Below are 16,794 nucleotides of genomic sequence, written 5' to 3' on the forward strand. Positions count from 1 at the left end.
GATTGAAAGCCAGGCCTAGAGATGGGAGGTCCTGGGTTCAAAATAGGCTTCTGACACTTCCTAGCTGTGTGACCGTGGGCAAGTCACTTCAAACCCATTACTAGCCCTTACTACTCTTTTGCCATAGTACAAATACACAGTATTGATTCTAGGATGAAAGGTAAAAGATTAAAAAAAAAAGCCCCAAGGGTTTATGAGATATGATGGCTATAAGAACTGTCACAGATTTCTCCACGGGGTCCATGATGGCCCTGACCTAGGGACCAGCCTTATGATTTTGCATAGAATGTTTCATGGGGAGAGCAAGAAGACTTAGGACCCAACCAGGAGAAGGTCTTCCCATGCAGCCCTGGGATCCCTTCTCTTTCCTGGAGTGGTCCAGAGACAAGAGGCTTGTTCCCAAAATTCTGGGATATGGGAGCATTTGCCACAATAATAAGGACGTGGATTTTAGGAGAACTCGAGTTCAAAGCACTCGATGAGGTGTCATCTGATGGCAAATATTCTCATCCTTAAATAGAAGGAAAGGGGAGGAAATGAAAACCAAATGACTCTTCACATCAGATGTGTTTCACTTTAATAAGTTCAATGATCTGGAATTCTGCAAGACAGAAGAGCCTTTTTTAGGGTTTTGTTTAAAGAAGTTTATGGGAAACAGAGTTAAGAGTCAGGGTAGGATAATTTTATGTTGCTGACTGTGTTTTGATGTTCGAAGCCTTATAAAGGCAGAAGGGAATTAGGAGAATGGTGTTAATAAGCAGTACATCACAGCCCTATGAAGTTGGTAACAGCATATGTTTTAATATGGCCCCATATCGATTTTTTCTCTCTCTCTGCCAGCGGTTCCACTTTAACAATGTTATAGTCACACTTCACGATCCTAGACCAAGAGGTAGAGATGAAAATCAATATTTTCTATCTTTCCACTACTAAATGGGCTACATATCTACAGCTCTTTGGTCACCCTCATATTGAAGTGGTCTAAAAAGCTGCTCTCAGAGCGGTATATCCTATGCCTGGCTAGGCAGCTTGACAATCCTGGGTGCAAACATGACTAGGTTGCCTTCCTGAACCCTGAAAGATTACACCTGGTACCACCACCAAACATGACCGGTGACTGATTTTATAATTACCTGTTCCATTTTTAAAATTTTATGCAGATATAACTTTAAAAAAAACCAACAACTAAGATTTTAGCTATTTTGTGTTAGACTTATCTGAAAAAAATTTTTGTTTCGGGCTATATTAATGTGGTTGGCCCAGGAGTACAAAGTAAAAAGTACCAGAGATGGAATCAGAAAACCTGGGTTTGAATCCCTACAATGTCATCTGGGTAATCTTAGGAAGGTATCAACTTCTAGAGTTCTCAGTTTCTTCATCTATAAAAAGCATTAGAACTAGAAGGTCTTCAAGACTGCTTCTTGAACACACACACAGCTGTGTGACCCTGGGCAAGTCACTTGATCCCCCCATTGCCCACCCTTACCACTCTTCCACCTAGGAGCCAATACACAGAAGTTAAGGGCTTAAAAATAAATAAATAAATAAATTACTCCATCTTAGCTGTCTAACTCTAAAAAAAATTGCTTCTTATCCTAATTCCATCCTTCAGGAGTGTAAGGTTAAGTTCCTGAGATATTAGAGGGCAATGACCTATTTAAAGTAATTTTTGCCAATACTCTGCTCACTCAGATTGGAAAAAGGATTAAAAACTTTACAACAGTATCTAGGATTTACATAATGCTTTAAAGTTTGCAGAATGCATTACAAATATTTCATTTTATGCTGATAGTCTCTCTTTCATCACTTAATTTATATATGATAAATGCAGGAAAATTAAAACTGCATTTAATGGCATGGTTTTGCTTGAACTAAGAGAGCAAAACAAACTCCAAACTTTCAAACTTGCCCAGTTCCTCTTTAGACTAAAATCCCTCAAAAAGTATTATAATACTTCCAGAATTTCTGTAAAATGCACTTTAATTCCAACAACACTCTGTTAATTTTGCTCAAGCGCAAGCTGAAAACATATTTTAACAGCCTGTCAAAATGAGATACTAAGAGTGTCGATAAAATGACACTAAAATAAATGTAAATTTAGATTGCTGTCACAAGTGGCTGCTTGGTTTTGTGAAGATGGTAGGTTGCTATAGTGTTTTCCATAGCAACTTTGCATCTTATTACATAAATAATTCCTCAGTGTCCTTAAAGCCCGCTAAGAAAACAGGATTAAATCTATTCTCCTATGTAATGATCCTGCATAAAACCTTATCAGTATGAAATACCCAGAAAACATAATAAAATGTAATCTAGATAATAGTATTCCTGGCAGTTGAAAGGCATCAGAGCACCCCAGGCTTTAGATTCTGCTGGAGCACTGCTAACGTGTGTCGTTAACCGGACGCTTTTTGGCAACTTTTTTGGGGGTTGGGATTTTGGCAATTTTTCTTTCTCAAAGTTTGGTTACAAATGTCTTTGCCCCTGTGTTACACCTGCCAATGGCACTTTATCCCACCCCCAAAGTGGACTATGAAGAACAGCTTTCCATTAACAAAGAGACAAGTCAGGACCTAATACCATGATGACTTACTTGGTAAAAAGACAGGCTGGAATGATGATCTGTAATGCGCTTCTCTCTGTAAAGCTATGATCCTAGGATTCTGTTATTTTCCAGATACAATGTCACTATGGCAGTGGAGATCTATTTTATGGAGAGCTCCATTACAAACGCCTTTTAAAGTCAGCTTATGAGGGGCATCTAACAACTTTGTGACTTTGTTATAAAAGCTGAAGTTACAGGTAGTTCTGATTTAAAGATAAGCTAACCTATAAAAACCTAATTTACAAAGCAGATCAATTAGGCGTGATCATTCCCATAAAAAACAATCCTTAACTTTACAAAAGAACTCCTTTAAACAGTAGTTCCCCATGTACATTCATTGACAAAAACTGCCTTTCAAGCAAACTTCTATTGCCAAAATTGAGGGATGTTTATATAAGGAAATTGGAGGGAAAATGTTGTTTAGTTGGTTTAGAACATAAAAAGAAATAAGGGAGGGAGGTTTTTATTGTTTGAAATCGATGAAAACCTATTGTCTGAATTAAGGAATTTCGAAGACCAATCCAAGCCCACTGTAAGAAATCTCTTTCAGCCTACTTAAGCCTTGACTAGTCAGTTGATGAAGTTCTGGCTCTTCACTTGGGATCTGCAATGACATTTTGTTGTTGATGGAAATAGAATGCTCTTTTCCACCATCGGGATTTTTTTTTTTTCCAGCAGTGGCTGATGGCAGCCTATTACTACCTTATTTTCACTTGGAAGATGTTGCTGCCATGCTGTCAAGTTTCAGAAGAAAGACCAAAATATGACCCAATATCCCACTTGCACTTTTTCCCACAGCTGCAGATCTTTGGGGTGTGCTGGTGTTCCCAGGGCATCCGCCTAGATTTGGCACCGCGAGAGCGTGTCCCTCCAGACTAAGGCACCTCTCTCCCTTTCTTGACCTGTCTGTTGCTGTGGTGAACTTCCTGAGTTACTGCCCTCATCTCCCACTATCTTTCAATGTCTCATGAAAAAGTGTCATCTCCCTGCCCTCTAGGCCACCATTTTCCTTCAGTTCACGGGAAAACCACCGTTTTATCATCAAGTTTCTTCCTAGTTCATCCATGACCAGCCTCAAGTCATGCAGCAAGAACCCTTGTGGTGGGGTTTAGGCATGATGCAACCTGCATGTGCACACAATGTAGAAGCCTGGGAGGAGTCCTTGAGACTCTCTCCAAATCAGGACCATAGAGAGTTATTCTAAAACACAATGATTAGGGGGCAGCTGGGTAGCTCAGTGGATTGAGAGCCAGATCTACAGATGGGAGGTCCTAGGTTCAAATCTGGCTTCAGATACTTCCCAGCTGTGTGACCCTGGGCAAGTCACTTGACCCTTACTGCCTACCCTTACCACTCTTCTGCCTTGGAACCAATACACAGTATTGACTCCAAGACAGAAGGTAAGGGTTTAAAAAAAAAAACACAAAAAAACCCCACAATAGTTGCTATTCATAATTTCGCCCTACTCACATCTGCATAAACCTATACTTGCTTTTGCAGTAGAACATAATTATGTAATCTAAAGCAGAAGGCCAAAATACTAAATATAATCTATGGAAATGATGCAATCTATAAGAAATACACAATATAATCAATAGGAGGTATGGTAATGTAGCTTGCATAATCTTCAGGATGAAAGATAAAATTAAAGTAATCTTGAAATTCTCAAGTCAATGACTACATTTTTTTAAAACCCTTATCTTCCATTTTAGAATCAATACTGTCTGTTGGTTCCAAGGCAGAAGAGCCCTGAGGGTTAGGCAATGGGGGTTAAGTGACTTGCCCAGGGTCACATGGCTAGGAAGTGTCTGAGGTTACATTTGAACCCAGGACCTCTTGTCTATAGACCTGGCTCTCAATCTACTGAGCCACCCAGACCTCCCCTCAATAATTACATATTCATTTATTAGGTATTATAATTCTTAATCCAGAGTGTCTAGATACAGAAGAAATTGCTTAGGTTATGGCACAATTAAACAAGCTCAAATTTAGTATGATGGCAGAATTAAGGGCCAATTTGGCTTCATGTCTCATGAAGGGTCTAGGAATATCCAAGCATATCTACCTCCTTTAAAAATACATATTCTTATGATATATATCTATATTCTTCTGAATTTCCTTTAAGAATTTAAAATCCAGAAAATATTTCATAACTTAAAAATCAAAACATTGCTTATAGTTAACTTAAAGTTTAATGGAGAGTATAATCACATGTGGAAAGGTAGGTGGATCAGTTGATTAAGAGCTAGATCTAGAGTCGGGAGGTCCTGAGTTCAAATCTGGCCTCAGATACTTCCTAGCTGTGTGACCCTGGGCAAGTCACTTAACTCTCATTGCCTAGCCCTTACTGCTCTTCTGCCTTAGAACCAATACACATTATTGTATATACAGAATCAAGTATATAGAAACAAGAACATAGTATTGGTTCTAAGATGGAAGGTGAGGGTTTAAAAAAAGAGAGAATATAACCACAATATAATGTCTTAGCATGCAAACTGCCCATACTTGCCCACTGCAAACTAGACTTATTAAGGAGTCAATGAGAGGGAATGGAGTTAGAGCAATGGTTCCCAAACTTTTTTGGCCTACCGCCCCCTTTCCAGAAAAAAAAAATTACTTACTACCCCTGGAAATTAATTTTTTAAAAATTTTAATAGCAATTAATAGGAAAGAAATGCACCTGTGGCCATCACCACCTCTCTGGATTGCTGCAGCACCCACCAGGGGGCGGTGGTGCCCACTTTGGGAATCACTAAGTTAGAGGAATAAAAAGACCCTCTTTTAGTTCACCACTGTTTGTCCAACACTGCCAATATGGATACAAATTACCTAATTTATGGGTATTATTATATCTTGTAAAACTGTCCTATACCACTCAGTTGACAATGCCATCATTCTTTGTAGTTATTGATAAGAGATCATAATCTCCTTAAAGACAAAGGTCATGGTGACCTGAAGGGATAGAATAAGAACTGAGAAGTTCTCTGATTTCACTGGTCTAGGGTCCCCACTATCAGTGCATAGCAACACCTTCTTGGCAATTTATAGTCTGACAGGGCTGAGCAGAACACAGCCTGGCAAAATGAGTTGTCTCACAGCCAGTATTTGTCACAGGTGGCACTTGAACCAGTTCTTCCTGGATTCGAGATGCCGCTCTATTCCCTGTACTCTAATCACTCTAAGCATCTTTTAAGGACTACATATATCTGAGTTCCTACTAATCTCACAAACACGTAGCCCAATGCAGATCACAGATCCTGAATAAAGGTTTGATGATAATGAGGATGATGTCCAGCGATATCATCATCTCCTGATTTAGTTGTAATGTAATATTGACTCTCTGCGACAAAAAAATCCTGAATTTGTTTGAAGAATGAGACACGCTTGCGTTTAACTATTTTCTCTTCTTCGACGTGGAATTAAAACTTTTTTACTCCAATCAGTTTTACTCGGGCTTACTACTTTGCTAGGTGTGGGACCATTTTATCAGAAATGGAATAGCCCAAAAAAAGGGATACTTGATGAAGTGCAAAGTAATTACATTCATTTATCCAACAAACATATATTAAGCCCCTTACACACACACACACACACACACACACACACACACACACACACACACACACACACACACACATAATACATATAATAGCTCTGTGTGTATATATATACATATATATATAACATATATAATAGCTCTGTATATATATAACATATATAATAGCTCTGTGTGTATATAACATATATAATGGCTCTGTGTGTATGTAACATATATAATAGCTCTGTATGTATATAACATATATAATGGCTCTGTACACACACACACACACACACAATACATATAATAGCTCGGTGTGTATATATATATATATATATAACATATATAATAGCTCTGTATGTATATAACATATATAATAGCTCTGTGTGTATATAACATATATAATAGCTCTGTGTGTATATATAACATATATAATGGCTCTGTACACACACACACACACACACACACACACATATCTGTATTAGGCTCTAAGGATACAAAGAAGCTCACATTCTATTAAGGAGAGCTAAAAAGTTCCCAGATAAATACAAAATAACCAGATGGCACTTTGGGGGGAATGACAGCACCTAGGATAAACTGGGAGTATCAGGGAATTCTGCATGTAGCAGGTGATGCTTTAGTTTGGTCTTGAAAGCAGCTACAGATTTAAGGAGGTAAAGGTGAGTTAAGAAAACATTCTAGACATAGGTGACACCTTATGCAAAGGCATGGAGATGAGAGAAGGAACGTTTTTGTATTTAGTCAATCAGTCAGTATTTTTCAGTTGGTTGCTCTATGCCAGATGTTGTGCTAAGTACTGGTCATACAAAGAAAAGGCCGAAGGCACTCATAATCTAAAGCAGAAAATATGCAAATGACAATGTACAAAGTAAATATATTAAGGAAAATTAGAGAGAATAGGAGAGCCTTCGCATTAAGGGGAATCAAGAAAGGCTTCTTACAGAAGATGGGATTTTCCTTGGACTTGAAGGAAGTCCACAGGGGAAGAGAAGGATTCCAGCCAGAGGGACAGCCAGAGAAAATTCCTGCAGTCTGGAGATGAAGCATCTTGTGTGAGGAAATGGCAACCAAGCCAGTGTTACTAGATCTCAGAATATGTGTGAGAGATTACAAAGACAGAAGAGGGCCAGGTTATGAAGGGCTTTGAATGCTAAAACACTATATTTGATCCTGGAAGTAACGGCGAGTCATTAGAATTTATTGTGTAGGGAGGGCTTGATGCTTTAGGACAGTGATTCCCAAACTTTTTTGGCCTACTGCCCCCTTTCCAGAAAAAATATTACTTAGCCCCTTGGAAATTAATTTGTTTAAATTTTAATAGCAATTAATAGTTAAGATAAATGCACCTGTGGCCATCACCTCCCCCCTGGATCACTGCAGCACCCATCAAGGGGCAGTAGTGCCCACTTTGGGAATCACTGCTTTAGGAGGTTTTGCCAGCTGAATGGAGGATAGACTAGAATGGGGATAGACTTGAGACAGGGAGACCAACGAACATGAGGTGATGAGAACCTGCACTGGAGTAATGATCATGTCAGAGGAGAGAAGGAGGAGTATATAATGAAAGCAGAATAAAAACTAGGCCATTTTGGCTGGAATTCTGGGTGTAAGGGAAGAGTAAGGTTCCATAAGCCTAGAACATATGTTGACAATAGACTGTGAAGGATTTACATATCAAAATGAGGAGTTGTATCCTATTGGCAAAAGGGAATGATTGGAGCTTCTTATGGGAGGAATGGCCTGGCCAAGTCAATATCTTAGAAATACCAACTTTGACGACTGTGTATAAAAATGAGGGTTCTTGAATGAAAGAGAACTATTAGGAGGCTGCTGAGAATATCCAGCCTAGAAATGAGGGTCTTGAATGAGAGTCGTTACAGAACTGGAGAAAAAGTGATGGTAGACTCAATGAAATGCATCAACTGATTAGACTTTGGAGAAGGAAAGTGAAGTCAATAATTACACTGATGTTAGGAACTTGAATGAACCAGAAGAATGGCAGTCAAAAATATGGAATTTCAGAATGGGGATAGGTTTCTCAGAATGGAGATGTGTATTTTAGACATCCAGTCTTGGACATCCAATGGGAAGTATATAATAGGCGCTTGGGGATGCAAGACTGGAGCTCAGAAGATATATGAGAGATGGATATATAGATTTCAGAGTTATCTTATGTATCCTTGAATGTATGAGAAATAATGAGATCACAGAGGGGTATATGTGATGTATGCTCATATACATACATATGTACAAATATATGCATACATGTGGAAAGAAAGAAAAAAGGAAGGAAGGAAGGAAGAAAGGAAGGAAGAAATAAAGAAAGAAAGAAAGGAAAGAAAGAAAGAGAGAGAAAGAAGGAAAGAGAGAGAGAGAGATAAGAGAGGGAAGGAGTGAGGGAGGGAAGAGGAAGGAAAGAGAAGGAAGTAAGGGAGGAGGAAAATATGACCTAGAATAAAGCTTTGAGGGATCTTGAGGATTAGGTTATGGGATACAAATTAACGATCTAGCAAAAGAAACAAAGATTGTCAAGAAAGATAGAAAGAAAGAAAGATGTCCCTCAAAAACCTAGAAAAGAGAGACTTAATTAGGAAAAGAATCTGGACAATAGCATCAGAGACTTTAGAGAAGTCAAGATAAAGCAAGACTGAGAAAAGGTAAACAGATTTAGCAACTAAGAGATTAAGAGGAAATGTGGGGAGTACAGTTTCAGTTCAGTAGTGAGTCTAATGAACCAAATTTTAACAGGTTGAGAAATGAATAGGGGGAAAAATGGAGACTAAGAGAAAACTTTTTTTTTAAACCCTTAACTTCTGTGTATTGGCTCCTAGGTGGAAGAGTGGTAAGGGTGGGCAATGGGGGTCAAGTGACTTGCCCAGGGTCACACAGCTGGGAAGTGTCTGAGGCCGGATTTGAACCTAGAACCTCCTGTCTCTAAGCCTGACTCTCAATTCACTGAGCAACCCAGCTGCCCCTGAGAAAACTTTTTTTTGAGTCTTCATGTGAAATGGGGGATAGATAGTATTATAGGTTGAGGATTAAATAAAGGTTTTTGGTATTTTTTTTTCAAAAAGGTTTAGGTGAGAAGCACATTTATAGGCATCAGGGAACATATGTGTGTATGTGTGTGTTTGTGTTTAAACTGTATCCATATGTGTGTGTGTGTGTGTGTGTGTGTGTGTGTGTATCATCTTATTAAAGGCCAAATATAGCTTTAATTCTAGAATGGATCTTTAAGATACTGACTTCTGGACCTTGACTTTTCTGTAGCAAGAGGCAGACTAAGCATCTATAAATTTCAGTTTCATAAAAGTTCTTCTCTCTCTTTCCCCGGCATCTGATCAGGATAGTATCTTCTTGAATGGATGCTTCAATAACTACACTTTGAGCTTTAAATTTATTAACCTAGCTGGTTTCCAACTTTTTTTTTTATCAGCTCAGTTTTACTTCAGTCACTGCCATTTTCCAGTTCAGCTCCAAATAGTGAGATGAATACATTTTGTTCTCTCTCTTTTTTTCTTTCTCCCTAAAAAAATAGAATACCTATGGCCAGTTGGGTAGTTTAAAAAAGTACTACTGTATCATCATATGTTAAAAGTGTTATCCAGATGTAAGGCAAAACTGATGAGATCTTGATAAACTCTAGTTATAAGTAATCACGATGTATAATAAGTAAAACACCATACACTAGGTGTATGGGAGATAAAGAGCTGACTAAAGTCAGCTCTAGGTTCAAGTCCTTTCTCTGAAAACATTAGCTTCAGGACCCTGGGAAAATCACATTAGCTTTAAGCAGCTTTCTATCAATAAATAAACATTTATTAAGCACCTACTATGTGTGAGGCACTGGGCTAAGTGCTAAGGATAAAAAAAAGGTGGGGGAAAGCCCTCAAGGAGCTAGCTTCTTTGCCTCAATGAAATCAGAGATCCAGGCAAACAAACAAAATCCACATTTTCAAATATGATGAGAGCTCACTGACCTCATCTAAAATTAATGATACTGGAGGAGGAAGGTCATTATTCAAAAATCAAGAAGCCTTGCCATTCCCACATTCCCCAATGACCAAAAAACCCTTAAGAAAAACTTACAGGCCAGACCCAGGTTTTAATAAAGGTTTATGACTAAGCTGGGAGAGATTAATAAACAAAACACCTTCCAGTCAAAGACGGTGGAATGAAAATTAGTATCTTTCTGTGGTGAGACATACTCACCTCATGAGTCCCTTTTTTTGCTTGAGCTGACTATTAACAATATCTCTCTTGACTCTCCAAGAATAGATCTGCTAATACCCAACTGCCTCCGTGGCAGAGTCTCTCAGGGTAGGAGGCAACTGGAAGTGATGGGCCAGAAATTCTTTCAGAGGCATAAAGTTTCACTTGAATTTGGGGATTTGGTATTTTCTAACATCAATGAAAGATGGCAGCACACTTGGAGAAAGCAGCTTGTTTATGAGTGACAGATTTAAATCCCAAATCTAAAAATGAGTGATGTCTCGCCTAATGAGCTACCACTGGGAGATCTGTACCCCTTAGGCAACAAGCCTCTGGTCCCTCGCTGCATACACTAGTTATTGGGCATTTGTCTGCTACTTGGTTAAAAGACCAGGCAGGAATTCTTGTCAGCCTGTGCCCCAGAGCACTTAAAGCTAAAAATGACAAACCAGATTCAGGCCTGGAAGCCTGTTGTCCAGAGTCACTGGATAAGGTGTTAGTAAGAAATAGGGATGACAGCAAGGAATGGGCAGAGCTGGAGTAGAAGAAGAAAACTAGGGATACTGAGGACTTTGAGCTATACAAGAGTCCCTGGGAGCAGGATTCCAGAACCTAAATCCTTTAAAATTCCAGGTAGATTCTGAATGTTGGGCTCCTTAGGCATAGAGCTGTATCTTGGTCATTTAAAGGGCAAAGTATTCTTGTTAAGGGGAAAGTATACGTGTTAAAAGATGGGAAAGAATTGTTTGTTGGCTATTGGAGGAAGGTGGGAAGAGAGGAGGGAAAGAACATGAATCATGTAACCAGGGAAAAATATTCCAAATTAATTAATTGAATAAACTTAGTAAAAAAAAAAAGGTGGGGAAAGTATTTTGATGGCCATTTTAGAAATGGGTAAACTGGGCTACAGAGAGCTTGTGACAATTTAAAATACACAATTTCATCACTGTGAACAAGATCAGGGTCTATTTCTACTAGGCATTAGTCTGTTTTTTGTGTTCCCTTCTAAACTCTCAAACTGACTTTCTCAGTCTGTTCCATCTCTTAGAGGTATATAAGAAATATAAATCAGATGATAACCTTTTCAATGGGCTAAAGTTATCTCTCTCTTGTTCAATACCTATTGATAGAAGAATTGGACATATACAAAACACCCCCAAATCCATATTCTCTTTCATGTTCATGGCAGATGAATTGAGAATAAAAAAGGAGTCCTGCTTGGCTTTTCAGATTTATGGAAAAACTCCCTGGGTCCTATCAAAATGTCCTTTACATCTGTGTGGATGCTGCTGAGATACTTGGAGAGAAGAAATGAATGGATTAGATTAAAAGATCAGGTCTCTGAAGAATCTGTTTTTCCATGAATAAATGAAAAAAGATATGGGTCTGGATTACTAGTTAGCATCTGTGAGGCACAAATAATCATGCTCGGTGATAATTTATGAGAACAGGGACTAAGCTGTTCAGAATTGTCATTTTGGTCATGCCCTAGGCAGGGGGCAAAATTAGACATATTTCTTAACTGGAAAATTGACTTGCTGCTTAAAAAATGTCACCCCAAAACTTTACATGATCAAATGAGACCTTCTGTTGTAGTCAAATCCTTCTAAGTCTACCCTATAAAGAGGGGTAAGAATTGTAGCTTCATTACACCTTGATTCGTGTATGTGACCACATTAATACAACCTTCATTGGGGAAAAACAAGATTCACCTTATTTACTTGAAGTAGTTCAAAGCTGGAAAGAGCCTTACAAGTCTTCCAATCCATAATGATTGGATTATCTATCCAGCGCTAAGCCAATGAAATAGACTAGGAGAGTAGGGTGTGTGTGTGTGTGTATGTATGTGTGTGTATAGATATAGATAGATATAGATATAGATATAGATATAGATATAGATATAGATATAGATATAGATATAGATATAGATATTCTGGACAAATAAGTGTTTTGCTTAGAATCCTACAACATAGAATTCAAACATAGGTCCTCTGCCTCCAATCCAATGCGATTTCAACTTTTCTAACTTTAATCTGGTAAAAATATATCTATAATGTGGAAAAAGGTTTTACATACATGATGGCACATGTAAAATCTATATGAGATTGCTTACTATCTCAAGGCAGGGGGAGATGGAAAAGAGTGGGCGAATTCAAGACTCAAATTTTTTTTTAAAATGCTGGAAATTGTTTTTTCATGTGAATGGGAGAAAATTTTAATTTAATTTAAAAATTAGAAAATGGGCTATCAAGGGCATCTAAGTGGATAGAGAGCCAGGCTTGGAGACAGATGGTAGGTTCTGGGTTCAAATATGAACTCAGACACTTCCTTTGATTTAACTCCAGTTGCCCAGCCCTTGTCACTCTTCTGCCTGGGACTCAAAACTTAATATCAATTCTAAGATAGAAGGTAAAGATTTTACATAATATATATGTATATAAAACTAAGACTAAGCCATGATGATGTTGATTTTCTTAGGAGAAAAAATAATCTAAAACATAATAAACCAAAAAAATTCCCTTAAAAAGTTTAATTCCCAATCCAAAACTAGAGATAAATATTGATATGTAAAGTAAAAAAAAATTTTCAGCTGGAGGGAACATAACATTAGAAAATACTATTATGATGTCCACCCCTAGCCTAAATTCATGAAAGTACTTAATGAATTCAATTTAAAGATGAAAAGGAATTATCAAAAGAATTAAAAATCCCTCCTGGATATGTATGTAGCAGAAGCTGTACTCTTAATCAATATCAGGGGTTCTGGCATTCTCTACTGTGGCCCTGGTGAATCTCGATGCTTTATGGGGCAAGCTATTAACCAGGCTGACCCTCTTCCTGGAATCCTTTTGTTTATGGCAGCTAAGAACCTATTTTGAGTCATACATCACTGTCCTCTGCCTGGCTCCCTGGTAATCTTTTAGTTGCAAAATTCAAGGCAGGGCAGTGTTGTGTTATCTGGTAATAGAGAGAGAGGTCAAAGAAATTACAACCCTTTGGTTTTCATTTTCCATAACTGCATAGCATCCCATTTCTTCTCTACCCATCCTAAAGGGCCCCCATTCTGTTTCAGTAAGTAGCTCCTTTATTGTATTTGATTTCAAATTCTCCTGTCTGAAAAAAAAAAGAAAACTAGGAAGGATTTCAAGCCAGCATCTTAGATTAGACAAAACATATTTCTATAATTTCTGATCCAATCAAGTTTCTCTACAAGCTTCTTCAATCTAACAAATATAAGAAATGGACCTAATCATCTTGTTTGATATATAGAAAGCCAGCTCTTTGATTGTGAATTAGATGAATACATGGAACAGGTTGTTAAGATTATAGATTTAGACCTGGAAGTAATATTAAAGGTCATTCAGTTTAATCTTTTACAAATGAGGAAACTGCATCCTAGAGAAATTATGCTCCCTGCCCAAGGTCACACGGGTAGTAAGTGGTTTAGTTGGGACTTGAAACCTGTGGTCTTCTAACTCTGAATCCAGAGTTTTTTGTTCATATCTTAATAGAGAATTCTGTAGGAAACAGTCTAAATTCCAAGGAAGTTAGAATAGAACCTTAAATAATTTTTTGGTAGCTAAAAAAAATTGCAATGGTGAGAAATCCCTTAAATAAGAATATAATTGATCTATCTTTAAGTGAAAGCTATAGCTGCCATTTTGAGGAAAATAATTTTACAGAAAAAGGATAATTCTTCTGAAAAAGCTATCATAGTTCAAATATGAGGGGAAAGAAAGAAAAGGGAGAGAAGGAAAGAATGGAGGGGGAAAAAGAGAAAAAGAAAGAGAGAAAGAGAGAGAGAGAGAGAGAGAGAGAGAGAGAGAGAGAGAGAGAGAGAGAGAGAATGGCTTTCAAATCATTATATTCCTCCTAAAGAGTCTGAAGTCCTCAAGACAAAGGACAAGGCCACTGTGAGATAAAATGTTGGAATTCTTTCAATAGAAGCTCTTCCTTGGTATTCTATGGCCACTTTCTGCTATCTATATTTCTCATCCATCTAAGATTTGGAACACCCCCTTTCCCATCTCACATTGCAAGGTATCAGTATTACCTGATTCGTCTACTCTCATTTTTTTATTAGGGGTGTCAGTACTCTCATCATCAGACATTTCCATCTCTTCCTCCCGCCGGATCCCCATGAGCTGTTCACTGTGAGCATTCCGGAGCTCCTAGAAACAAAAGAACAATAGCTTTTTAGAACGAAGGAAAATAAAAAACACCCAAATTCTCTCAACAGTCCTTTAGAGTACCCTGATTGTCTTAGAATAGCACACCTATGTCAATATAAGAATAGGGACTTCTTCCTTCTACCTCCTTTTATATCTCATCTAGAATGAAGCTCTAGGGTGCTTTCCTTCTTTGGGACCATTGTGATCTTAGATTTTAAGATATGAAATAAAGAAAAAAAGGACATATTTTTCCTTTAGTAGTATTTAGTAATAAAAATAGTAAATAGATATTAATGGATATTAAATAGTAATATTACTTTAAATCAAGATATTACATTGTTTTCTTGAATCCATTCCCTATACTATCTTCCTATGTGTATTCTATCCAGTTGAAGAAAATATGAAGAAAAAAAGACCAGACCAATCTCACAAGGTTTTATGGTTCACAAGATATTATCAAAATTCAATAAGGATCCATTCCTTCAACTATGCTTTTATTAAATTCTAAGTAGTACAAATGGTTAACAGCCTTCTAAAACTAAACTTCCTTAGAGCTGATTAAAACCATAGAGCCCATTTCTTATTTAAAAGATGGGAATTTGGTTACTCTGGTGTTCTCTCCTTCTCCTGTCTCTTTCTGGGACTCATAAGAGAGTATCTTTTTGGCAATGCATTAATTTTGTTCTAAGGAGGTGCTCAGGGCTGAGTGTATCCTCTTGAAATATCTACTTTGAGAAATGACAAAGGGCACTTTCAGAGAGGCAGGACCCCATAAGATTACATATCTTTCAGAGCATACATAAAAGCTCTATTCTATGTTTTATTTCAAAGAGAGATAAGAAGGTAGATGATGTCTTCCTTTTTCTCCCCTCCTAATTTCACCATATGGGTTTGTTTTATTTTTTTGTATGTTTACATGAAACCTAAGTTCGTAACACATCTTGCTCTATCACTCTCCTCCCCATCCTCCTTATTCCCCCTACTTCATCAATTTTTAAAAAGTATTGATACTGATTTTTTTTGACACAACAGACATCTCTGAACAAATACCCAAACAAACCTTCCTCAAAAGTCCATTCTTAAAAATAGTTAATTATTACTAGTGAGGAGGAGAAATAGTCTTTTATTTTGATCATATGGTACAAACATGGGCTATTATATCCAAGCACAATTTTGTATACTGTTCCTCTCCCTGTCTTGATGTAAGTCTTCCCATGTTTCTTTGAATCTTTCCTATTTGAAATTATTTCCATTTAAAACACATTATTTAAGGAGACAGAAAAAGGCCTATTCTGCCTTGAATCGTACTGCCAGGTGTTGAACGAGGATATTACACCATGATTAGTCTGCTGCTTTATAAGAGGTAGACAGCTAATTTTTCTATTGACAAAAGGCCAAATTCCCAAAGAAGTAGCTTGAAAATATTTGAAACAAGGAAAAGTCAGGTGGAAAGAATAAATGGGACAGAAAGGACCAGTTGTTTATTCCTTGCAATTAATGATAAAGTGTCATACAGTAGCTGTTGCTAGGGGGGGGTGTAGAGGGAGGAAGAAATGAAAGAAAAAAAAACACAAAAAACCTGAGGGTGTTTCCACAGGGTGCCTCCAGTTCAGCAGTAAATCACTAGTACATTCTAATAAGTCTGTAAAGGTGTTGCAGATAATTAACAGATGCTGTACATGGGGAGGCTGAAAAATCAAGCCAATTATCAAGCTTGTATGCAACTGAGAAATTATCCACAATGTAAGTTGCAAACTGGTATTTAATCAATTAAATGGCACACAGGGAAAAAAATCAAAGGTAATTTCTAATTCTGTTTCATAATGTAGAGTAAATGGGTGTGGGTAGGCAGGGTTAGAATATCACAAGGGCTATTTAAAAGATGGGACATTGGCATGCTCCAGGGCTGAAGAAGATTCAATAGGCAAAGAACATCGATTATTTCTTTCTTTAAAGGGATGGAAAACTCAGCCACTTTCCTAAGACAGCCATAAGTCTTCATGCCTTCCCCTCAAGAATCATCAGGATTTTGTTAGGGGTCATGTTTTGGAAGAGGCATAAGGGGAAAGGCAGGAGAAAAGGTACATTTAAACAAATCAGCAAGCAGGGAATAATCAGTTAAAAAAAAAAGATGTAAGACATTTGTTTCTGGCTAATATTCTCAGGCTAGTGGCAGGAATAGAAAAAGGGGATAGGTTCAGTATCTCAAGAAAGTATTTCAAATCTAGAGAGAGAGAGAGAGAGAGAGA

General features: G+C 37.6%; 1 protein-coding gene across 1 annotated transcript in view; it reads right to left on the bottom strand.

The window, feature by feature from the left end:
- Positions 1-16,794, bottom strand: part of ENOX1 (ecto-NOX disulfide-thiol exchanger 1) — a 388,236-nt gene that overhangs the window by 238,537 nt on the left and 132,905 nt on the right. Inside the window, exon 8 of the mRNA XM_044669387.1 lies at positions 14,428-14,545. Within this exon, the coding sequence (XP_044525322.1) occupies positions 14,428-14,545 (118 nt within the window). The remainder of the gene's footprint in view (positions 1-14,427; positions 14,546-16,794) is intronic.

The sequence above is a fragment of the Gracilinanus agilis genome, chromosome 3 (genome assembly GCF_016433145.1).
Source record: "Gracilinanus agilis isolate LMUSP501 chromosome 3, AgileGrace, whole genome shotgun sequence".
Classification (NCBI taxonomy): domain Eukaryota; kingdom Metazoa; phylum Chordata; class Mammalia; order Didelphimorphia; family Didelphidae; genus Gracilinanus; species Gracilinanus agilis.